This window comes from Manis pentadactyla (assembly GCF_030020395.1).
Source record: "Manis pentadactyla isolate mManPen7 chromosome 15 unlocalized genomic scaffold, mManPen7.hap1 SUPER_15_unloc_1, whole genome shotgun sequence".
Classification (NCBI taxonomy): Eukaryota; Metazoa; Chordata; class Mammalia; order Pholidota; family Manidae; genus Manis; species Manis pentadactyla.
The window spans coordinates 2,352,707-2,375,697 of NW_026644588.1; the positions used below are offsets into that span (position 1 = coordinate 2,352,707).

At 63.2% G+C, this 22,991-nt stretch overlaps 1 protein-coding gene across 3 annotated transcripts; it reads left to right on the forward strand.

Moving 5' to 3' along the window:
* Positions 1–605: 605 nt before the first annotated feature.
* ZNF787 (zinc finger protein 787) lies at positions 606–21,926 on the forward strand. Of its 3 annotated transcripts, none has more exons than XM_036926404.2 (3): positions 606–777; positions 11,558–11,646; positions 20,319–21,926. In XM_036926404.2, exons 2-3 carry the CDS (start codon positions 11,568–11,570, stop codon positions 21,386–21,388), a joined length of 1,149 nt encoding a protein of 382 aa, XP_036782299.1. In that variant the 5' UTR covers positions 606–777; positions 11,558–11,567; the 3' UTR covers positions 21,389–21,926. The 3 variants fall into 3 exon arrangements, with proteins under 3 accessions (XP_036782299.1, XP_036782297.1, XP_036782301.1); XM_036926402.2 differs by having other exon boundaries at positions 609–777; positions 11,555–11,646; XM_036926406.2 differs by lacking the exon at positions 606–777 and adding an exon at positions 1,073–1,355 and having other exon boundaries at positions 11,555–11,646.
* The last annotated feature ends 1,065 nt before the right edge of the window (positions 21,927–22,991 follow it).

The window sequence follows — 22,991 nt, forward strand, 5'->3', positions numbered from 1 at the left end:
CACCAACGTAACCGTCTTCCGTGTACCGCTCAGTAGTGTACTTATTGTCACTGATCACTTGGAGTCTGTTTTCTGGGGCGCAACCGGGCGGGTCCTCCCGTGGTCGGGGCCGCGGCCTCCTGGGCCCGTTATCCGCGCGCAGAGCCCCTGCGCAAGGTAGGAGGCCGAGGCTAGGACGCAGACCCGGTCGGAGAGGCGCGGCCGCCAGCAGGGAAGGGGTTAGGACGATAGAGACGGCCGGAGGACCCGTGGCAGCACGAGAGGCCGGCCGCGCTCCCGCCCACCGCCCGCTGCAGGCGCGCAGGGCGGAACGCGCAGGCGCGAGGTCCGGTGCGGGAGGAGGGGCCCCCCGAGGGGGCCCCCCCACCCAGACACCCGGAAGTCTCCTAACGGGCCGAGCTCGCGCCGCCCGTCTTGAAGGGGGCGGGGCCCGAAGACCCTCCGCGCGCGGCGCCATAGAGCGTGGACGGAGGACCCGTGTCCTAGACGCGTCCGGAAGTGGCTCTCCCGGTGCCCACTCCACACCATAGAGCTCGGGGGCGACGACTAAGGGGTCTCCGGGATCACCGTCCTAGAGCGGCGAGGACGGGGTGGAGGCCGGAGGGAGGTGGAGAGGGGAGGGGGAGCGGCGCGGGCGGAAGCGGCCGGGAAGGTCACTTCCGGCCTGGGCGCCCGTCCCCCTGACCCCAGGGTCTGAGTCGCCGCTGCCGCCGTTGCCACCATCCGCGAGGGAGGAGAGGAGGAGGAGTGCGGCGCGGCGGCCCCGGGACCGAGGAGGTGAGGGGAGGGCGCGGGGGCGGGAGGCGAGCTCCCGGAGCCGGGCGGGCGCTCGCCGGGAGTGTCGGACTGCGGGCGGGCGGGGGGCGGGCGGGGAGGCGGGCGGGCGAGCGCGACTGGCCGGCGAGTGCGCGTGCGCGCGCCGGGGGTGGGATGGGGGTTGGGGGGCGTGAGTACGCGCGCGGCCGGTGACGCGGGCGGGGCCGCGCTGTGGGCGGAAGAACGCGCGTGCGCCGCACGGGAGGCTCGGGCCGGGGGCTCGGGGAGGGGCTGCAGCCGTCTGGGGTCGGGGCCGGAAGTGGTGGCGATCCCTGGGGAAGTCGAGGCCCGGGAGGGGGAAAGGGCCGCCCGGGTCCAGGCGTCCTGACCGGAAGCGGAGCCCGGGGTTCCTATCGGCCCGGCTCCCACCCCTTCCCCTTTCCAAAAGAGCCGGATCCAGTTGCTATCCCGGGCGGGCCGCGCGGCCTTTGATCAGACCGGTGACTGCGGGCATTCTGGCCGCGGGAGGCTCATTCATTCGCCCCTGCGCGGCGGCTAGCAGGAAGCGCGTGCGCCGGAGGGGAAGTGTCTGGGCCAAGGTCAGGCACCGCGTGGCCAGCGGGGCAGGGGGGACGGTCCCTGGTGACCCAGCCAGGCCGCGCCCTTTGTCCCCACTCCCAGTCCTGGTCGTAAAGGGGGACGTCCCGGTTCGTGGAGATGAGAGCCACTGGCCTCGCGGGCTCAGGCAAGCTCAGGACAGTGTCATCAGACAGGAAAGTTGCCCACAGACGTGAAAGCCCGTGGCTAGTGTGGACAGAGGCTCTTCCAGGGCCGAGCGTAGGGCTGGGCACCGGAGACCGGTCGATGAACAAGGTCGTGGGGCTGGCGGCCAGAGACCCAGACCTGGACACAATAGTCCCTACCCAGGGAACCGAGCCCTGACAGAGGTCCAGGCGGCTGTGCAGGTCCAGTGAAGGCACCCTGACCCAGCCCAGTACAGAGGGGCTGTCAGGGTTTTAGCGAGGTAGTGATATGTGTTCCTGGAGTTTCTGGGTGCCAGGCCCCCAGTTGGACAATGCTGAGGATCCAGTTGGGAGTCCGATCTGGTGTCTGTTTTGGGATTCTGGCTTATCTCCTCTCAAGGACTAATCTCCTTTGGCCAAATCCTGCCGGCATTCACCTGCCTGCTTCTGCGGCACTCCCCTCTGGTCCTGCTGCCCCTCCCCCAACCTCCAGAACGCCCGGATCAGATTCCTACTGGTGTTATTTCATTTCTTAGTCCTTTTCGTCCTGGAAGCCTTCCAGATCTAACCCTCTCCCTGCGGAGCTGAACTGCTGAAGAAGGGAAGAATTGAGCACCAAGCCTGGCCCAGAAGAGCACCCAGAGCTTTGGGGTCAGACAGACCCGGGCTCCAATCCGAGCTCTACACTCACCTTAAATGACTTTACAGCACAAGCAGCTTTAATCTCTCAGTTTCTGCCTCAATGATAGGGCTGCTGCCTTGGTGGGAAGGCTCTGAATGCTTTCCTTTTAGAGCCAGAGCCACCCTCAGATAGGTGGGTGTAAACTGTGTGCAAAGGGCTCTGGAGCCTAGTGTTACTGGCCAGGTCTGGGCTCTGGCTCCTACAGCCCCATGACCTTGGACTTGTCACTTCCCCTTTGCCAGGCTGTTTAATTCTCAGTACCCTAAGATGGAGAGCACAGCCTGGCATTCCTGGAAAAGCCTGGTGCATCATGGCTGCTGCACATACCCGGCCCTGTGTGGCACAGGGATGCCACCATATTGGCACAGTGTTGTGGGTGGGGAGGAGGGTCACTCAGCATGTTTCTTGAGGATCCCAGGGGCCAGACCCAAACTTGGTGACCAGGGTGCATTTCCTGTGTGACAGCAGCTTGGAGACCTGTGGGCACAGAAGCACCAGATGGGGGCTTGGGGGACTTGCAGAAAAGCCCCTGGGAACTTAGGAGCCCAGAGGGAGGGCCTTTGGGCCAGGGAATGATGCTCAGGGGAGGTGTATGACCCAGGTCTGGATGAAGAAATTGGCCAAGAAGGCCCAGGGACTATAGGGACAGTAGTGAGCTCTGTGCAGGCGATGGCAACAGCAGACTACCTGGGGGCTCTGGTCACTGCTGGGCTCACAGCTCTCGGGGCACCAGTGCTAGCCGTGCCTCAAGACCCTTGACCTTGCTTGGTCACCATACGGTGCTGGCTGAGGCCTCCGCCTGCTAAGGTGCTGGGCACTGGGAGTCAGCTTGGGCCTGGTCTCCTGCTAGACAGAGACTGTGAATAAGACTACCCTCACTGGCAGAGTGCTGGGTTGGTCCTGTGCCTGGTACTTGCTAAGCCTCTGGGGTCTGGGATAGAGGTGGTCTCCCCAACTTCAGGCGGCTGGCCCAAGCCCCAGGCGCTATGGCCACATCAGAGCACAAGTCTGCGTGTGATTCCTGAGCTTGGCCCTTGATGACATGGTGCCCTGTCCCCTCTCGGCTTACTTCCTTTGGCTGAGGTTGTGTCCTGGGGGAGACAGAGGCTGTTCTGAGGGCCTCTGGTGTCAGCTGCTGGGTCAGGGACTCTGGGCTCCCCCTCCACTGGGGAACTGTCACAATTCAGATGTTTGTGACTGGCTTGGGACTCTTAAGACCTGGACCCTCATTTCGGGTGTGACACATGCGTGTCTGGGACAGGTATGTGCCGAGCTCCAGGGGACCATGGGCCTCCGGTACCCCTTGAGGTGGGTGGGGGAGTATAGGCTGTCACACTAAAAGCATCAGTGATCCTGTTGCAGGAGCACAGAGCTGTGCCCTGACAGCCACGAGCAGCCATCCAGGGTGGTGGACAGGACCCTGGGGCTCTGAGACCTGGGCACTCCTAGTGGGTCTCCCCAGCTCTGTCTGCCTGGCCTTGGGGCTGAAGGAACACTGGTTTTTCTCTCGTGTCCAGTGGGAAATCCCCTGTGGCCTAATGGACTGTGTGGAGTCCCAGAGATGCATCAGACAGGGTCCTGGCCTGACCAGAGTCACAGATCCAGGGGGCCACTGTGAGGCCTGTGCTGGCAACTAGTCACCACCCTCCCCGAGCTATAGTCACCTTGGGTGTGGGCATAGACCATGGGGAGATCCCCTGGGTTGTTCCCCTGGGTTATAGGACTCTTCCCGGAGGTGAAGGACTAGATGCCAGTGCCCTGAGAGGGAAAATCCCCCTGGAGCCAGCCCACCCAGTTAGGTGGCCTCGTGCTTTGTGGCGGTACACGTCGGGTTAGCCACTGAGCTTGTCTGACCCGGTGTTTACCAGGCCCCCTTGTCTAGCGCTCACTTGTAGACGCTAACCCTGGAGAAGCAGTAGGCAGAGCCGGGAAGTGCCTGGCTAGGATCTCGCGGCTGTGGGTGGTGGGGCTGATGCTGACCTCTGCAGCCTCCTGGAGAGATCCCGTCTGTCACCATGTGGGGTGTGGGCTTAGGCACCCACAGCACCTGAACCCAGTATCTGCAGTGTGGTCTGTGCTTGATGAACGCGACCTGGTAGTTGACAAGAGAGGACAGTCGAGGCCAGGGCAGGGAGATGCTAGGGAGGCTTCCTGGGGGAGGTGCTGCTTCCTCTGCCGTGGCTGCCCATCTACAGGGAGGGGCAGGCGGGTGGGAGGAAGTGTCCACACCCACCCAGAGGATGGGAAGTCGGCCTGGTGGCCCAACTGAGGACTGGCAGAAGATGGCCCATAGGTGTTTTTCTTTGGCTTGGGGAATAATTTTGTTTAAACAGTTTTCAGTTACCAACATTTAAGAATCAGAAATGTTCACTGATGTTTCTGAAGGTTTAGATGCTGGGTGGTAGCTGGTGGTCAGGGTGCGGGGACTGCCCTTTAAGGGTGGTAGGTCCAAGTTCTAGGAATTCTAGAAACTTCTCTCTCATGTGGCATAAGTGGGGATTGGGGACTGGGGCTACCGCACGGCTGCTTGGACCTCTTGTTATTCTTACTGGCCTGGCCTCCGCTGCTGGCCTAGGTCCCTGAGGAGGCTGGTTGATGCAGAACCTGAGAACAAGGGACGGACGCACAGCAGGCAGGGGCGTGAGCAGCTGAGGGAGGGTCCTGGGAGGCCAGGTGAGAAGCTGCAGGGTAGTCTGTCTAGGAGGGTGGAGACCGTAAAGCATGGGGTAGACTTAACTGTGGGCAGTGTAATCAGGGGACAGGGAGGAAGGAGAGAGAGGGAGGGAGGGTGGGCACAGAGCTGGGCTTCAGGCCGTCAGTGAGGGGCAGAGCCTCTCGGGGAAGGGGTGGGGTGGGTTTGGCAGCAGCCGAGGGCCCCAACTGGGTGAGGAAGGGTGGGGGCAGGAGGACGCTGGTGGGCTGTGTGCCGGGCAGATGCGGGCCCTGAGGACGGAGGTGAGAGAGCAGAGTCCAGGCTTGGAGCTGGTCGGCCCCGTGTGACCTGGGAGGCTGGGGGTTACATTGGAGCAGACCCTGGAACGACGACAGGTGGAGGGCTGGGCAGGCTTTCTAGACAGGGGGCCAAGCCTGGCAGCAGAGGCAAGGGCAGGAAGCCCTGGGTGGGGGCTGTGGGCCAGGAGGGAGGGACCTCGAGTGGGGGTCCGGGTGGGGCAGCCATGCGCCTGAGCTGCTTTCAGAACAGCAGCAGCGTCTTCAGGCATGGCTCCCACAGCGGACACCTGCCCTTGTTCCTCCGTGAGGGGATCGGTGCATGCAGGTGTGGTGCTGCCCTTGTGGGGCCACATCGGGACACCTTGGCCCTCTGGAAGGTGGTGGAGCCGGCGCCCCCCAGCCCTGGGAGCCCCTGGTCTCTTCTGTCCAGGTCCGCTGTCCTGGGTGTTCTCGCCGGGAGCTGCCCCCAGGGGGCTCCGGTCTCCTCACGGCGGGGGTCTGCAAGGCTCCTGTGTCCTGAGCACTGCAGCGCTTGCCCTCGCGGCTGGGCAGCGGTCCGTGGTCAGGCTGGACCAGTATGTGTGGCCACGGCCACCCACCTGTCCCCAGGTCGGGGTCTGGCTCCTTCTCTGAACACCCATGTGCAGGTTACCGTGGGGATGCACGTTTCCACAGCTGAAACTCCGCCCACCCTCTGAGGACGGACGGCCAGTGTCTGCCGTCCCGCCAGCCACGCTCCAGGGTCCCAGTTTCCTCAGGCGGCCAACGCCTGCCGTGTTCTGTTTTCCTCCGTGTAGTGCCAGGTGGTTGTGCCCAGGCCCGGGCCGTCGTGGTGGCTCTGCCGTGTGTTTCCGTGACGGGGAGCGATGCGGAGCATCCTGTCACGGGCTTGCCAGCCCTTGGCCTGTCTCGGAGAGCTCTGCCCTGCTCCGCTCTGCTCCTTCGCCTGTCCCTAGCTGGGTCATTTGAGCTGATGATTTAAGATAAGCTGGTCTGTCGGGCGGGAACGGACTTTGTGGAGGGAGCACAGCCGCTGGCGGTGGGAGGAGGGGGCGAGCCCCACCAGAGACTTGGCTGGTTGTCGTGGTGGAGGACTGTCAGGGTCAAGAGGCGGCCACCAATTTGGTGGCGAAAAGTCTGGGGGGAGCAGTTAGAGAATGAAGCCTGGGTGGTCGGAGGGGCTGCCGGTCCCAGCTCTGCTCTGAGGGAGGGGAGACGGCGGCCTCCTGGGAGGGCCTGAGGCAGAGGTGCAGGAGGGGCAGTCTCTGGGCAGGGGACCGGGAGGGCAGCCGTTTTCCAGCAGGAGAGTCAGTGAGAACCCCCGTCAGTGAGCTGGCTGCTGGCTGCAGGGCCCGGAGGAGGCAAGGTTGGCAGCCGAAGAAAGGCGATAATTGGTAGGCCGGCATCCAGAGGAGGTGGGCAGGATCTGATGACAACAATAACAATAATTTGTCGGGAGCTTAATAGCTGCTGGGCTGGCAGCCCGTGCAGTGTGCTAATGGGATCCCTCAGGGGCCCAGCTGGGGGGTGCTGGCCTTCGTCTTTGCAGAGGGAGGGGAGGTCAGAGCAGGGTGAGGTCCCAGAGAGGTGGTTGGTGAGGAGGCTGAGGCAGGCAGGACCCACCCTGTCAGCCTCAGGGTGTTGCATTCCCAGAGCCCAGTCGGGCTGCCAGAGGCCACAAGTCTGAGGCTTCTGTGCCCACCGCCGCAGCTGGGAAGGCTGCAGCCCTCACCCAGCTCTGAGGTCCAGAGCCTGAGGGAGCTGGACTAGAGGCGCAGCAGCTCTGGGATGAGCCCATGAGGGGGTGGGTGAGCAGGACAGGAAGGGGCTGGTCCCTCTCGAGTGCCCTTGACACCCTGGGATCCCTGTGCATTGTCTGCTCTCTTCCTGGCTGGGGGGCAGAGCTGCTGGTCCCCGCGTGCAGGGACCAGCCCCTTGAGCAGGGCCACAGCAGAGCAGAGGCCCCAGGGCCCAGGCATGTACAGGCTTCACCCAGCTGGCCTCGCCAGCCGGTCTGTCTTAAGCCTCCCTGGAGGGTGACGGCCCCCCTTTGCTCGCGCAGAGGCTGCCAAGTGTGCCCTGTGCCGGCTGGAGCCCCTGCAGGAGGCTCACACCCATCGCTCGAAAGCTTGAGTTCTGCTGGAGTTGGGCCTCTGCCCTGGGGACAGAAGATGTGACTGGAGACCAAACGCAGACCCCACAATGGTGTCAGGACCGCGACTGCGGAGCCCTGACTTCTGTGGTCGGGCCCTGCTGGCCCCTCGTCTCCCCTCCCTCCCTCCTGCAGACCCTCCTGCCCTTTCCTGTCAGACCCTCGGCCTGGACCTGGCCCCCCGACTTGGGGCCAACTCTCAGCACCCTCATTCCTTTATCAGGGTTGGGTAACGCTTTACATATCAGGCCATGGAGTAAATACTTTCGGCTTCAGATACTGAGTAAAATCCAGGCTGTAACGTAGGTGCTTAGATGTCACGTCACGTGACCCTTTAAGCCTTTGAGATAAACCCGTCCCGGGTGGAGGGCAGTACCCTTCCCTTCCCTCTCTGTCCCACGGGGGGGCCTCTTTAGCCATCCACTGGGAGCTGAGACTTTGCTGCTCTCCCAGGGATTCCAGTTGGGACGGGACGTGGGCCCTCATCAGAGCAGTGGGCCAGAGAAGGCGGCGGGGCCAGGGCTCTTACACGGGGGGCTGCACGGTGAGGGGCTGGGCCCAGAGACGTATGTCCCGTTGACCCCCCCAAGCTGGGCTCCTGGTGGAGGTCCATGCCCTGCTTCCTGCTGTGGAGGGGGTCAGGGTGCCCTCATGGGCCTGCCATGCCTGAGCGCCTTGAGCTGGAGGTAATGGGGTGGCAGTGTGGCCTCCCTGGGCGCCTTCCCGGCCCCTCCCACCTTGCCAGTGTCCTGTCTCCAGTGTTTCTGTCTTGGTTCCCTTGCTGCCTGGTCCTGGGTGACCACCTGTGGAGTGTCTGAAGTGTCATCTGGCCCAGGGAAACTGTCACCTTGAAAAGTCACTTCCTCCACCCGCTGCCTGGCCAGGCCTGCCAGGGCCTCGCCTTCTCACTGCGGGAAGCGGCCTGAGGCCGGGGCCCGGGTTGGGAAGTCCCTGCTGCCCTGGTTGCTGCCCAGTGGCCGCACGCTAACCCCGTGGCAGACCCCCAGGAAGAAGAGGCTCTCCCCCGCTGCCCCCAGCCCTGGGGCCTCTCTTTACTTTTCTTAGGCATTTTTAAGGATTATAGTGTTGACACAGGGCCCCACACAGTTTTTTAAGGTTTGCTTGTTTTTTATTATTAAGATGTCACATACTGTAAAATGTGCTTACTTAATCTGTTTGATGCAGTGGTTTTTAACCTGTTTGCAAAGTCGTGCAGCTGTCACCACCATCTATTCCAGAATGTCTCTGTCGCCCCAAAGCCCTTACTGTGAGCAGCCCTGCTGTGCCCGCGGACTTGCCCTCTGCCGCCCTCGGCCCAGCATCACCGGCCACGCTTGGTGTCGCCTCCAGTCTGGCTGTGTGAAGAGCGCAGCCCAGGTGTGGCGTGGGTTACTGTTCTGGGGTGTGTCCCCGGCCGCGGGATTGCTGGCCCGGGTGACTGTCATTTGCGGCTCTCTAGGCTGTTCACTGCCCCTGTGCTGTTTGCATGCCCACCGCTGTGTGTGGGTGTTCCTGGATTTTCACGTTTTTGGGTGTGACCTGAACGATTCTTAGGTATCTGCTCTGCCACCTCAACAGCAATTTTCTCATCATGGTTGAGCCCTTACAGCCATCAAAAAAGGCTGACTTTTGGTCATTTCCCTGTATTAAGTAAGCACCTGTCACTGTTAGAAAGAATTGGGAAAATGAAGACAAGCACGAGGGGTAAAGCCCCTCGTTCTCTTAGAGCAGAGGTGGCCACTGTCCCTGGCGTCATTGCTCCACATGGCTCACTCACGCTGGCTCCCACCGGAATTTCACTGTGATCGCCTCCCTCCACGGTCCCGGGGGTCCTGGGGTAGCAGGCAGGGCTGGCCCCGCGGGGTTCGCCCTGCTGCCCCTGCTGCGGTTCTCCTGGGAGTCTTCCTGAGCCTGGCAGGGCCGCGCTGAGTGGATCCTACAGCCCTGCTGTTGGGGCCGCTCCAGGGGCCACCCAGGACCTGGCCCGCCTGAGCCCGTTTCTGCACCTCTGAGCAAGTGTGATGGTGCCCAAAGCAGGGGAGCCCCGCCTTCAGACGGCTGCCGGCCCCCAGGCCCTGCAGCAGAGTCCACCCCCTCCACCTGCAGCCTTCCTCCTCGGTCATCCCGGCGTGCCCCGGATCTGCCCGCCTCCAGGCCTTTGCACTCCCTGCCTGCTGCCCCTGCCCCTCCCTTCCCTGCTCATTCGGGGGCTTCTGTGGTGCCTCCTTGGAGATGCACCCCAGACGTCCTGACGGAGCTGCTCCTCCCTCCCTCTGAAATCACCGTTCTCATTCATGCCCTTGTTCGGGGCCTGGCTCTGGCAGAGACCTCCCCAGGGGGCATGGGGCCTGCTCCCCATGATGTTCTCCAGCGCTGGAGCAATGCCTGGCCTTGGGGGAGACCCCGTGTCTGAGGGCATGGGGGTGACAGGGACGCAGGGAGGGCAGGGTTGAGCGGCATGTGGGCAGCTCACAGCCAGTCCTAGATAGAGCACCTGCTGTCTTGTCTGGTCTTCCTGTAAGGCTGAGAGAGACGGGGTGTCAGACAAGGGCGTGAGTGCCCTGCTTTATGCCAAATATCCTGCGGGGGCCACCTGCTGCCCCCATTCTACGGAGGGAGAGGCCACGGCCCCTGGGTCTGCAGCAGCCGGTGCTCAGCCGTGGGCTCTCTGTGGCCTCGTTCAGGGCCTTGCAGTGGGGAGCCAGCTGGCTGCTGGGTGGCGGCCTCCTGCCCTTCCACTGGCGTCCAGCCCCCATTCGGCAGATTTCAGCCACGTCCCTGTGCAGCCACCTCCCATCCCTCTTGATGTCCCCTCCCAGGTGCTCTCAGACTTACCCTGCCCTTGGATTGGCCCTGGGGTCCTTGTGATGATTTGTTGGGTGTTGGGGTGGCTTGTGGGTGACAACAGGTGCTCTGCAGCCACACCAGCCCTGCTCCTTGGTGATCCCGCCTGTGTGTGTGCTGGGGCCCCAGGGTGTGCGGCAGGCAGCGGCAGGACCTGCACAGGGCACCTGTCTGGAGCTCTGTGGGCCGGGTGGGGGGTCCCCAGTCTTGGGGTCCTGGTAACCCACATGTGGGAGCAGTTCTCTGTGTGACTTGGAAATAGGGCTCTGGCTGGCTGGGCCGGGTCAGGAACCAAGTGGTGGGTCTCAGCGGGCTTGGAGCCACGGGGTCTGCCGTCAGCTCTCAGCCCTGCTATTCCCGCCTGGGTTTGGCCCCCTGTGTGGTGCAGCCTCCGCAGTGCCTCCCAGAGGGCTGTGCCCACCACAGGAAGAGGAGGGCTGGGCTGGGAGCCCCAGGGCCAGCCTGCCAGAGGCACTGCTCCCAGTGGCCTGACCCTCGAGGCCGGAAAGGGGGTGGGAACTTGGGAAGGGCCCAGAGGCCTGGCTTTAGCGTGGCCTATACTCCGTGCTCATGCGGCTTCGTCATCTCAGCCACGCAGTGGAAACGCCGCAGATGCCGCCCGCTGATGAACCAAGAGCAGAGCTCAGACACCACAGGGAAGTCATCTGCAGGTGCTGCGTGGTGATAGTGCGGTGCCCGTGGAGGAAGCCGGACGAGAGACTGGGTGTTGTTTGATCCCGTGTCCGAGATGTCCGGGACTGGCAGGTCCCAGAGAGGCCTGAGTGGTGGCTGGGGCTGGGGAGCCCTGCTGCCCCTTGATGCCGTGTGGCTGGTGCTTGTCTCCTTGTCCCCAGATGTGGGCTGTCTGGCTGCCCACCTGTCAGATGCTTTGGGGGTCAGCTCTCTGTTTTCCCAGGTTCAGTGTGGAGTCTGGCTTGACTCGCAGGCAGTTAGAGGCCTCCGATGCGCTTTTCAGGTCCCCAGGGTGCTCATGGTGCCTGCCTCACCGGTGTATGGTGGGTTTATGGTGTGTGGTGTAAAGAGAGCTTTCGGGAGGGCCTGGAACAGGCAGCCCCCTGCCCTGTGGTTGGGAGGTGGATTTAGGAGCCGTTGCCTTGGGTGACAGCTCCTTTGTGCTTTATCCGCCGTGTCTGTGGTGTGGGTAGCCCTTGCTGAGGAAACCGAGGCATGGAGGGGTCTCCCCTCGGCCCCAGCCGGTCAGTGGTGGGGCTGGGATGTGAGCCCTGGCTTGATGGCTGCAGCCCATGTGCTTCTTGCTCCTTCAGGTCTGTGGCCCTGTGACCCAGACCCCACGCTGTGTGCCTTGTGTGTGCCAGGGCCGGGTGGGTGATGTGGTACCTGTGCTCTGCAGCCCCCCCTTCAGCCTGGCGTCTTGTCAACTCTGTCCTCTGTTCCCCCTTCCAGCAGGGACCCCGACATGGAGCTGCGGGAGGAGGCCTGGTCCCCGGGGCCGCTGGATTCTGAGGACCAGCAGATGGCCAGTCATGAGAACCCAGGTGAGGTGGCCCTGGGCAGGTGCAAGCTGACCCTGTGTCCTCCCTCTGGGCCCGGGCTCCCCTTGCCCCGCCTGTGGCTCTGGGGTCTTGGGTACTGTGAGTCCGGCCTCACCTTGGCAGGGCCTCTGTGGCCCGTGGAGAGTCTATGACTCCCCTTCCAGCTCCCTGTCTCTGGGAGCGCTCGGGGCCGCCTTCCCACTGCCCCTCCTGCCATCCGTTACGGCCTGGCCCCTGGCTCCCCCAACGTCCTGGGCTCTCCTCAAGGTGGCCCCACGATTCTCTTGGGCAGGAAACTAAAACTGGGGTGGCAAGCCCAAATGCCAGTGGGGCCCCAGACGTAACAGGACTGGGGATGAACCCTGATATCTGGGAGAGGGTGGTGTGTGCTGATTTGGGGGGAAAGCTGGACATCTGTTTTTTAATGGGAAATCTTTGACTTTAAATTTGGCAGCCCATTCTGATTAATAAAGTGTTACTTGGGTTGACTACAAAACTCATCTTTGAGCACACGTGCCGGGGGTTTGCTGGCCGAGGCCCCCCAGCCCTGTGTCCCGATTTCAGGTGGCTCCCTCTCCCTGGGGCTTGCGTGCAGGGCCCTGAGGGACCACGGGCTTTTTCATGCTGTCGATGTCTGGCCCTGGGTGTCACGCGGGCACGGGGTCAGCACAGGCTTCTCCCCGTCCATGGCGCGAGGGCAGCGGCTTTCGATGTGGCAGGCCGTGGGCAGCCACGGGTGGTACAGAGCCAAGTGGGTGCGACTGTGTGCCCATGAAGCTCGACTACAGAGTGGGCGCCAAGTTTACAGCCCCGTGCCAGCACGCGGTAGTACAGGAGGAAGGTGGTGAGGACCCGGCGGCAGTCGGGAAAGGTTCAGGCCCCTCGGCCCCCTGTCACTCAGACCCATCGGAGAAGGAGGAGGCCAGTCCTTAGAGAGGCCAGCGCTCTGCCGGGCCACCTGCGCCACCCTCGGCCTGCTCCTGCCTCCTCCCCTGCTGTGGGGCCTTGACCTTTCAGCCTCCTCAAAATTAATTTTAAATCTGTTCTGCTGTGGAAATTTCAAACAACTAAGTAGCATAATGACTCCATTTCCACCAACCAGCTTCAGCTTAGCGACGCTTTGCCAGTTTCCTCCCGTTTGTGCCTCGCTGTTGTGTTGTTTTTCCCTGGAGTGTTTAAAGAAAATCCCAGACATCCTATTATTTCATCCATAAACCCCCTTCAACGTCTCTGACTCCAAACGAGATGGTGTATTTCTTCCCTACCTGTATGTATAAGAGTAGCTATATTATACCCAGCAGGAATAGTAGTGTGATTCCATTCGGGTTCCCGGACCTGATTCTGGTGTGTGTAAGTATGTGGGAGGGGGTCTCCCCACACGTATTTATACCAGGCAATTCTCGAACACCAGCAGGGTGTTGGAGAACTCAGTTCTGATGCCATCTGCCCCGAGACAGCACCAGATTCCCAGGTTAAGGGCTCCGTCCTACAAGACTGCCCCCCACCCCCGACTCCAGATGCGGGTCGCAAGCCCCGGGCATACCTGTGCTTCTGACCTGCCGGCTACAGACTGGAGTTCCCACGACCTGCTCCTTAGGTTCAATTAACTTGCTAGAGTGGCTCACAGAACTCAGGAAAACACTTACGTTTACCAGTTTAATAAGGGATACTGTAAAGGATACAAGTACGCAGCCAGGTGAAGAGAGAGACACAGGGCAAGGTCCCAAATAAAGGGGCTTCTGTCCTGGTGGAGCTTGGGGCCTGGCTCGGTGACACATGGAGGTGTTCTCGTTCCCCAAGCCTGGAAGCTCTCAGACTGAGAACCGGGGTCAGAGCATGTGAAAAGTTCTTCTCGGGCATTTGTGAGGGCCTCATTGCGTAGTTGGGTGACTAGATCATCGGCCATTGGCTGATCAGCTTCCAGCTCCCGCAGCTGGGTGGGTCCCAAATCTCATTCACATGACAAGCCACTCATTTCACCTTTAAGGCTGCAGTGTTTGCAGGAACTGTGGATGCTGACCAAATATACTTGGGAAGTACACATGAATAACCCAATACGTATTTCTTATAACTCATTAAATCACACCCCTGATGGGGGCGGACTCATGACAGAACAACTGCAGAGCGGTCCCCGTCTGACACGACACCAAGTCTGTGCACGTCCCCAATTGCCCCCAGGTGTGTGTGCCTTTGAGGAGGGGCTTGGTCTTGCAAGTCATCCCTTAGCTCATTTTCCTGTGAAACCTTTAAAAAGGACAGGCTTCTCATGGGACCTGTTGGAAATCTCTGCTCCGGCCGTCCCTTAGCGGTGTCCCTGCATCGTGGACACCCCCTCGCTCAGCCATGTGGCCTGGGAGCTTGGGAGCTGCCCCGTCCCACTGCAGGCCTACCCGTGCGTGGAGCCTCCTGAGGTCCCGGGGTGACGTCCTGGCGGGAGCAGCAGTCTTTGCCTGCTGGTAGCTCCCATGATCTGATTCCCTCTGGCCTGTGGGTGAGAGACATTGGGTGCGTAGAGGGGACGCGTGGGGGCCAGGCGGCGCTCTGAGATGCTTAGCCCTGGGACGAGGCGGGCAGCACAGGGGAGGGCTCCTGTCCTGCGTCTAGTCACCTCTCAAGACAGCAGCTGGCTGGAGCCCCAGGGAGAAGGCGGGTGACAGTCCACATGGCAGGCTGGCCTTGGTGGCCAGGGCCCCTCACCACACACACCTGACTGCTGGCCCGGCCCGGCCCGGCCCTCACTGCTCCCAGCGCGTCCTGATGTGGTCAGGTGTGGTACCTGCACTGACTCCCGTGCAGCCCTGCACCTGGGCTCCTCCGCAGCCCTCCACAGCCGCCAGCACAAGCCTCCTCACAGGTAGGCGAGGTCCCGGCTCCTCGGGTGCGCCCAGCTGCTTGTGTCTCCAGCACCGACCTGGGTGGGTGCACTCACCTCATACCCTCATCCTTACTCTTCCTGCAGTGGCTCCCTCCCTGTGTCACCTTCCAGTGCAGGTTGGGGGTGCTGGGTGTACCCGCCCAGTGCCATTGCCTCCACAGAGGCCTAGCCAGGTGGGAGCCCTGACTCATGAGTGTGGCAGAGGTCACTCCGGCGAAGCCCATCTTCCTGGAGGTCCCATCTCGGGTGGGGGCTGCTGCCGTGTCAGATGAGGGGACTGGCTCCGGAGGAGAGGCCTGCCGGGGAGCAAGGCTTGGCAGGGTCCCCGCTAATGGTGGTTCGGCTGGAAGGATGTTTCATGGCCTGGGCAGCCAGCCGGAGATGCGGTGGCCCCAGGGTTGGTTAATTCAGCTGCTTTGTCGCCAGCCACCACCTCTGGACCCTGCGGGCCTTCTTTATGCAGCCCTGGCTGCCCACATCCACCTGAGCTGGCACCTCGGCTCCAGCCACTGTGTTCTCCCAGGAAACTGCCAGAGGCGGGCTGGAAGGGAGGGCCTCTCTCCCTCAGCCCCCGTTTGGGTCTCACACCAGGTCAGGAACATGTTATGCAGGAGGTGGCCGCTGACTGTCCTTGGTGTTCCCTGGAGGGCATGGGCTGGGCGAGGCCTCAGGTGTGGTCCGTGAGGTGGGCTCGGCTCTCCCTGCAGGAGTGCTGTCTGAAGTGGGTGGCAGCCCCTCTGTCCCCACCCGTTCTCGCTGCCTGGGGTGACAGCACCCTCGTGAGGGAGCACGTGGAGAGGGCAGGCTCACCGCCTGTCAGCGGGAGCAGGGCCCACTTGGGATCAGCAGTGGAGGTGGGAGAGCCAGGCAGTCCCTGCCTCCCTCGGGGCCTTAGCTACAGGGCGTTGAGGATGAGAAGCAGCCCAGGGAAGGGATTTGTAAGGCGGATGATCCTGATGCTGAGGAGGCAGCCCCCCTACGCCCAGGAAAGACGCCCGCTGGTGTCCTGGACTCAGCCCAGGCCTGGCCTTGCTCCCAGGTTCCAGGTGCTTTAGGTTCACCCAGAGAGTTCTCCTGACATGCTGCCTCTGAGCCCGCGATGGCGGCAGAGCCCCTGCTGGGAGCCCGGCGGCCCCGGCCTGGCTCCTGCGCCACACATGACAGCGTGCCCACGAAGGTGCCCGTGGGCCCAGAATGCGGTTGGATGGTGACAGACAAAGGGCCTGCGTGGTAGTGGCGTCTGACTGGAGGGAAAGAAGCGAGGAGGACGCAGTGGCTCTCGGGCATGTGCTCACTGGGGGTGGGGCACCCCGAGGCCAGCAGCTGAAGTTGGAGGTGTTCTGTCCAAACCAGGGGTGAGGGTGGGGGGTGGCTGGAAGGTCTGAGGGCTGGAGTGGCTGGGGAACCCACCCTGGTCTAGTGTCCTGGGAGGGCAGGACCTTCAGAGTGAACCCACCCTAGGCCACAGCAAGCAGGGCAGGAGAGGGTGCAGGTGGAAGTGGGTGCCTCAGCCAGGAGCCTGGGGCAGCCGGTCACACGTGCGTCACTGCAGCCTCGCCTCCGCCAGTTCAGACACACGAACATGAGTGACAGGACCACACCGAGTATTTTCAACCCCCCAGAAAAACTGTTATAATAGAAAAGAAAATGGCAGAAGATTATGTCCGCAGATGAAGAGGAACCCAGGAGGGGCTGTTCTGGAGGCTGCGGGGGACCCAGGAGGGGCTGTTCGGGGGGCTGCAGGGGACCCAGCAGGGGGCTGTTCAGGGGACCCAGAAGGGGCTGTTCGGGGGACCTTGGGGGACCCAGGAAGGGCTGTTTGGGGTCCCAGGAAGGGCTGTTTGGGGGGCCGTGGGGGACCTACGAGGGCTGTTCGGGGGGCCGCGGGGGAACTAGCCCGCGCAGGAAGAACAGGGTAGTGGGACAGTGCACAGGCATTGGCTGCGCTCGGACGGTTAGAAAAACCAGCTGTCTCCTCAAAACGAGGGCCGGCAGACCTCAGGAGGGAAAACGACCCGTCCCTGCAACGCTGGAGATGAGCAGGGGAACGCTGTACAGTCTGCAAGAAGTAAAGATGGAAACAGTGAGAATGCTGAGGTTAGGCAAAGACAGCCCAGACGGGTGGGGGAGTTGGGGGAGTCCTTGGAGAAGGGATCAAAGCAATGTGAGAGAAAATGTGGCAGAAACTACAAATTGAGAGAAGGCTCCTAAAATGTAGAAGTTAGCTATTGAAAGTTCAGGGCCAGTCACAAATCTTAGAATATCAACCTGGACCAACAAGACATACTTTGGCCCTCCAGGCAAGCAGTGAATCCTGGGGGCACACTGGGAGGAAGAGGGGGTGACGCTGTGGTTCCCAAGCTGGGGATGGGCAGGCACCTCCGGGTGGGCGAAGCGCCGTCTGGCATCCCTGGGCCCGTCCCCGTGAATCTCCGCAGGCGAGCCTCTGAGGCCAGGTGACTGGAGGGCCTGGGAGGCGGGCCGGGGGCTGCTGGGAACTCCCTGAGGGGTAGGGGAGACTGCCATCTGCTCTCAGGACCCTAATTGGCTGATGTGGGGTCTGTGTGTGAGTGACTTGGGGTGTTCCAGCTCCCCCTCCCTGGAGGAAGGGGGATCAGATGTGACACAGAACAGCCAGGTGGAGGCTGTCGGCTGAATCTGGGCAGCACCAGAATGAGCACAGAGCGATGATCACTCCAGGGTTTGTCCTAAAGTACTATTTCCTACCGAGAAACCAGGGCCTCTTGGAAAAGTGGGTGCTTTCAGGTCTGGGGCAGGACGTGCAGGTGCACCAGGAACCCCTCCGTAGGCTGGGCTGTGGGGAAGCCATCCAGATGGCTGGTGTCCCACCCAGAAGAGGAGCCCACTTGAAGAGGGTCCCAGGCTAAAGAGGGGACACTTAGCTGCAGTAACTGTGAAGGCGGCAGCAAAGCGAAGCCCACCAAATACATTTGCATCCGTGGATTCATAGTGATCAGAAAGACAGTTTGGTTTCCTTGGAGGTGATAGGGAACCAGGTCCTTGTCTTGAAAACTTGGCAAATAAGGGGAAATGAGCATTTACCCACCGTAGCCACGTGGGATTGACTGCTGGGCACCCTAGCAGGTGATGGAAGTGTCTGAAATCACTCCAGCTGCTTAGTGGGGAGGGCCCACAGGCAGCCCTGCTTTGCCCCCTCCATGACCCATTGCTCCAGCACTCAGTGTCACTGGCTGCTGGTGTCCTAAAAGGACCCGTGGGGTCGTGTGCTTGGGAAAGGAACGTTTGACCCCCTGCTGCCCGGGAGCCGGCAGATGTGGGACGGCGGCCCTTGTGCGGAGCCCTGCTGGCAGGCAGGCAGCCAGGCCGAGGGTCTGTTCAGCGGCAGAGTCGTGAGGAAAAGCAGGAGACCCAGTGCACGCTGAGCTCACAAGGGGTGGCCCAGATGGGTGTGAGGAGGCACGCGTGGGCAGCAGAGCCATGAAGAGATGCGAGGCTGTGACTGCTGCCCGGGGCCGGGTGGTGCTCACTTCCGGGCTCGGCCTGTGCGGTTGGGACAGGCAGGGGGGTCCGGCTGGTGGCCAGGCCCTGTGCCTTGGCCTGGCATTCATCTGGCTCTGTTTGTTGGGCTCTGAATTCCATTTGTGGGGCTCTCTGCATCTGTCATGTTCCACACAGAAGGGCCAGTGTCCATGAAACCGGTCCTGGCGCACCCAGAGGTTCTGTTGGGTGGGGAGGTAGTCCGTGATGGGGCAGGACGCTGCATGGGGGCAGCTCTGGCACCTGGGACACCCTGTCTGCAGGGAAGGGACTGTCAGCCTCGTGAAAACGCTGGCTGTCATTTCATCGCATGGGCACTCGGCATTGGTCACTGGCCTCCCCGCATTCCTTGAATCCCTTTAAATTTAGCACTGCACCTCACCCCCTCTGAGGGAGGCAGGGACCCTGTGGTCAGCTCTTCATCACCTCAGAATGCTGGCTCGGCCTTGGCGTGTGGCTGAACCAGCGTTGCTGGGAAAGCACAGGACCCTCTCCCCTCCCTTTCCAGGGTCAGCAGCAGGTCTGCGGAGGGCACAGGAATTTAAGGTTGAAAAGAACCCTTCCTCCTGTAGTGATTAGACCCTCCTCCTTTTAACAGTTCAATGCCCAGCGATGTGGTAAGCCAGGCACAGCAGGAAAGTCAGGTAGCCTGAGGGCCCTGGCAGAGCTCCCACTGGCCTGTCCTGCACCCCAGCTTGCTTCTGGCGGTGCAGCCCAGTCAGCTCGGCCAGCTGCTCTTTAGATATCTCTCCTGATTCTGGACAAGGCACTGCCTCCAGCCCCTGCTTGGCCGGGTGCGCATGTAAAGCAGCTGCTTGCTGTACAGGGAGGTGAGGGTATAAAGGAATGGGAGCCCCTCGTAACCCCCTGCTGCTCAGCCACAGCTAGAGGCAGCTGCTTAGGGGGTCCTTTGCCCTTGTCTGTCTCCATTTACCTAATGTGCTGGTGACTCCACGGCTTCTTGTTGACACCCAGATGGGCTCCATGCCATCTTCTCAGAGCCCCACCGCTTTCTGACCCCCTACCTCAAATTTTTTTCTTCTGCTCCAGATGATTTCACATCCCAGGACTCTGCCTTAAGAGTCATGGATCTCCAGATTGGGCGCATCAGCATTACCTGTGGGTTTGTTAAAGCTGCAGGCTGGGCCCCCAACCCCAGAGTTTCTGATTTAGCGGATCTGGAGCGGGCGCTGCAGGAGCATTGCTACAAGCTCCCTGCTGATTATGATGCTCCTGGCCCAGGGTCCCACGTGGAGAAGCTGCCTTGCTGCGTGGGGTGCCCGGGCGGGGCTGCACTTGGGTGTGGGGCTCCTTGGGAGCCAGGGGAGGCACCCTGCCACCTCATCATGCTGCCCAGGCCAGGGAGGGAGAGCACACTGAGGTGGGCAGAGGTGCTCACAGGCCTGGCTCAGCTGGCAAGTTGGGGGCCAGGTGTCTTAAGGGCCAGGTGGGGACCAAATGTCTGATAGACCCTGTTGGGCAGTTGGTTTGCGGGGTGGGGGGTGTTCTGGGTTTGTAGATGCCAAGACCAAGGCCCCATACTGCTTCACCATCTACACTGGGCAGACAGGAACCCAACATGCTGGGGACCAGGGTCAGGACATGGTGGAGGCGGAGTTCTGAGGGTTGTCAACGCCCCCTGAGGTTGGGGGCAGGCTTGTGATCCCACTGACCTTCCTCTCCTCTCTAGTCGCGGCCAGAACAGTCTAACTGCAGCCAGGTGCGACACCGTTGCTCCCAGGCACGCACGCACGTCGCTGTCCGCTGCCCCTGTGCTGCGGCTGCAGCACGTGTTGCTTTCAGGGCTGGCCCTGCCGCCTCTCCCTGCCGGTGTCCCCCAGCCTCCCGTCCCCAGCCGGGGGCTTTGGGCCTCAGGGGCCCCTTTCTTCCTGGGAGTCGTCCCTAGATCTCCATTCCTCACCCACATTCCTGCAGATTTCAGGGATTCAGCAGATGTTTCTGGAGTGCGTACCTAGGCCCAGGCCATGTTCTAGAGGGGAGCCGGTTGGAAAGGAAGACCAAGGGGTGGGTAGTGGCCAGTGGGCATTTAGTAAAATCGCTTGGAGGAAAATGGGACAGATTAGAGGAGGGTCATCTGCTGGGGCCAGGTGTGTGCAGAGAGCTTGGCCCTGGCCCTGCCCAGCTGCGCTCCGAGGAGGCTGCTGCCTGTGTCCCTGTAGCGCAAGGAGCAGGTGGCAGGGCTGATGGATGCCGTGGCTGCCCCTGGGGCTCCCGCGCCCCTCTGACTGCTTCCCCCCCCCCCCCCGTTCTTGCCTTGCAGTGGACATCCTCATCATGGATGACGACGACGTCGCCAGCTGGCCCCCGACCAAACTGTCCCCGCCCCAGTCGGCGCCCCCGGCCGGCCCCCCGCCTCGGCCACGACCGCCCGCCCCTTACATCTGCAACGAGTGCGGCAAGAGCTTCAGCCACTGGTCCAAGCTGACGCGGCACCAGCGCACGCACACAGGCGAGCGGCCCAACGCGTGCGCCGACTGCGGCAAGACCTTCTCGCAGAGCTCGCACCTGGTGCAGCACCGGCGCATCCACACGGGCGAGAAGCCCTACGCCTGCTCCGAGTGCGGCAAGCGCTTCAGCTGGAGCTCCAACCTCATGCAGCACCAGCGCATCCACACGGGCGAGAAGCCCTACGCCTGCCCCGACTGCGGCCGCAGCTTCACGCAGAGCAAGAGCCTGGCCAAGCACCGGCGCTCCCACAGTGGCCTCAAGCCCTTCGTGTGCCCGCGCTGCGGCCGCGGCTTCAGCCAGCCCAAGAGCCTGGCGCGCCACCTGCGGCTGCACCCGGAGCTGTCGGGGCCTGGCGTGGCGGCCAAGGTGCTGGCAGCCAGCGTGCGCCGGGCCAAGGCGCCCGAGGAGGCGGGGGCGGCGGCGGACGGCGAGATCGCCATCCCGGTGGGCGACGGCGAGGGCATCATCGTGGTGGGTGCGCCGGGCGAGGGGGCCGCGGCGGCCGCGGCCATGGCAGGCACAGGGGCCAAGGCGCCGGGGCCCCGCTCGCGGCGCGCCCCGGCGCCTAAGCCGTACGTGTGCGTGGAGTGCGGGAAGGGCTTCGGGCACGGGGCAGCGCTCCTGGCCCACCAGCGCGCCCAGCACGGCGACGGGCTCGGGGCGGCGGGGGGCGAGGAGCCCGCGCACATCTGTGTGGAGTGCGGCGAGGGCTTCGTGCAGGGCGCGGCGCTGCGGAGACACAAGAGGGTGCACGCCGTGGGCGCGCCGTCGGTGTGCAGCCGCTGCGGACAGAGCTACTACCAGGCCGGCGAGGAGGGCGCGGACGACGCGGAGGCGGCCGGAGGGCGGTGCAGCGAGTGCCGCGGCGGGGAGGGCCGGTAGGGGCGGGGCCCGGGGTGGCAGGGTCCCTCGGGCCCGGCGGGGACGACGGCGCAGGACCCGGGACGGAGACGGACAGAGCCCCTCGCGGTCCTCGGAGCCGTGGCGCCCAGGCCACGCCCGCCCCCTGCCCCCGCCCGCCGCCTGTGTTCTTGGCCGGCCCGGGATAGACAATGTGGGACCGAGAGACGCTGGGACATCGGGCGGACACTCCGCCCCCTTTTCTCCTGGTCGGAGGTGTGGACGGCAGCCGGCCCCCCGTTTAGAGGGGCCTCGCGGAGGGCGGGTCAGGGGCCTCCGCCCTTTCAGTTTTCTTCTCATACCGCCGCCCGGCTCTGCCCGCCGTTATTTTTTGGCCCCGCGGGCCCCACCCTGGTCCTCGCCCCGGTCCCTCCCCTCCTGGGCGTGGGGTAGTGGAGGAGCGCCAGAGCAGAGCTGGGCCCCGCTCCAGGCGTGCCCCTCAGAGTGGGGTCCCGTCTCTGTTCCTGGCCTGGGTGCGGTTGGGGAGGGGTGCGGAGGCAATAAATGGCACTATCCTATCGTCCCAGCGTGGTTCTTGAGTTCCAGTCAGCGGAGGGCCCCCCCAGTGGGCAGAGGACCCCGAGCAGCCGTCCGGTCCGACCACGCCCGGGCCTGGGATCAGACTGGGCCGCTGTCCTGGGGTCTGGCGTGGCGGCTTGCGAGGAACCGGGGCCGTGTGTGCAGAGGCCTGCCTTAGCTTACCGCTTCTGTTGAAGGAGCCCTGCAGGCCCGGTGGTGCGCACGGAACCTCGCTCGGACAGCAGGGGAGGTGCCCACGCGCCTGTCTGGCCGCCTGCTGCGGCGCCTTGGAGGCCGGCCTGGAACTGGCTCATCCCACCGCGGGGCACACCTCACCGCTGCCGGCGTCCGGGGCCCGGTGACGGAGCCCAGTGCTGAAGGGGCAGCGGGTGGTATGGGGCAGATAGGGGCTCCCTGCAGGGCCCACTGGGTGGGGCTGGGGGCAGAGGACGGGGACGTAGGCCTGTGCGGGTGGCCCACCGGTGTGCTGTCCATCAGGATGGGCCTGATACAGGTCATTCCCGGCGTCCCCTGGCCCTGTGATCCGGGAGGCTGCAGTGGGCTGCTCCGGAGAGGGAGCCCTGCTCAGGGGCCCTCCCCGCCTGGCTGTGTGGCCCCCGCGGCGAGGGGTGTGGCAGCAGGGGAGGGGCGGGGAGGGCAGGACCGAACCAAAGGCGGCCACCTGGGGGCAGGGCAGGCTCCCCGGAGTCAGCGGAATGTCTTGGGGATAGCAGGTCAGAAGAGCACGGTCTCCAAGGGCCATCACCTGGCTTGCATCAGGTAAACATGGCTCAGTTTTGGTGGAGACCTTGGAGCTTTCAAGGCGGGAGGGTGCAGTGTTAAGGGCCCTGGGGAACAGACCCCGAGGAGCCGTGCCCGTGCTTGTGGGTTCCTCTGTGGGACCGACCCTGCGCGCTCTGGGTCCCGGGAGGGCGGGAGGAGTCTGCCAGCCTGGGGGGCCTGGCACTGAAGTGTTCGCCCCCGGTGGGTGTCCTGTGCCGGCTGGGGTGGGGCCTCTCAGGCTTGCCCCACCCTCAGGACTGGGAGCTGGCACCGAAGGCAGGAG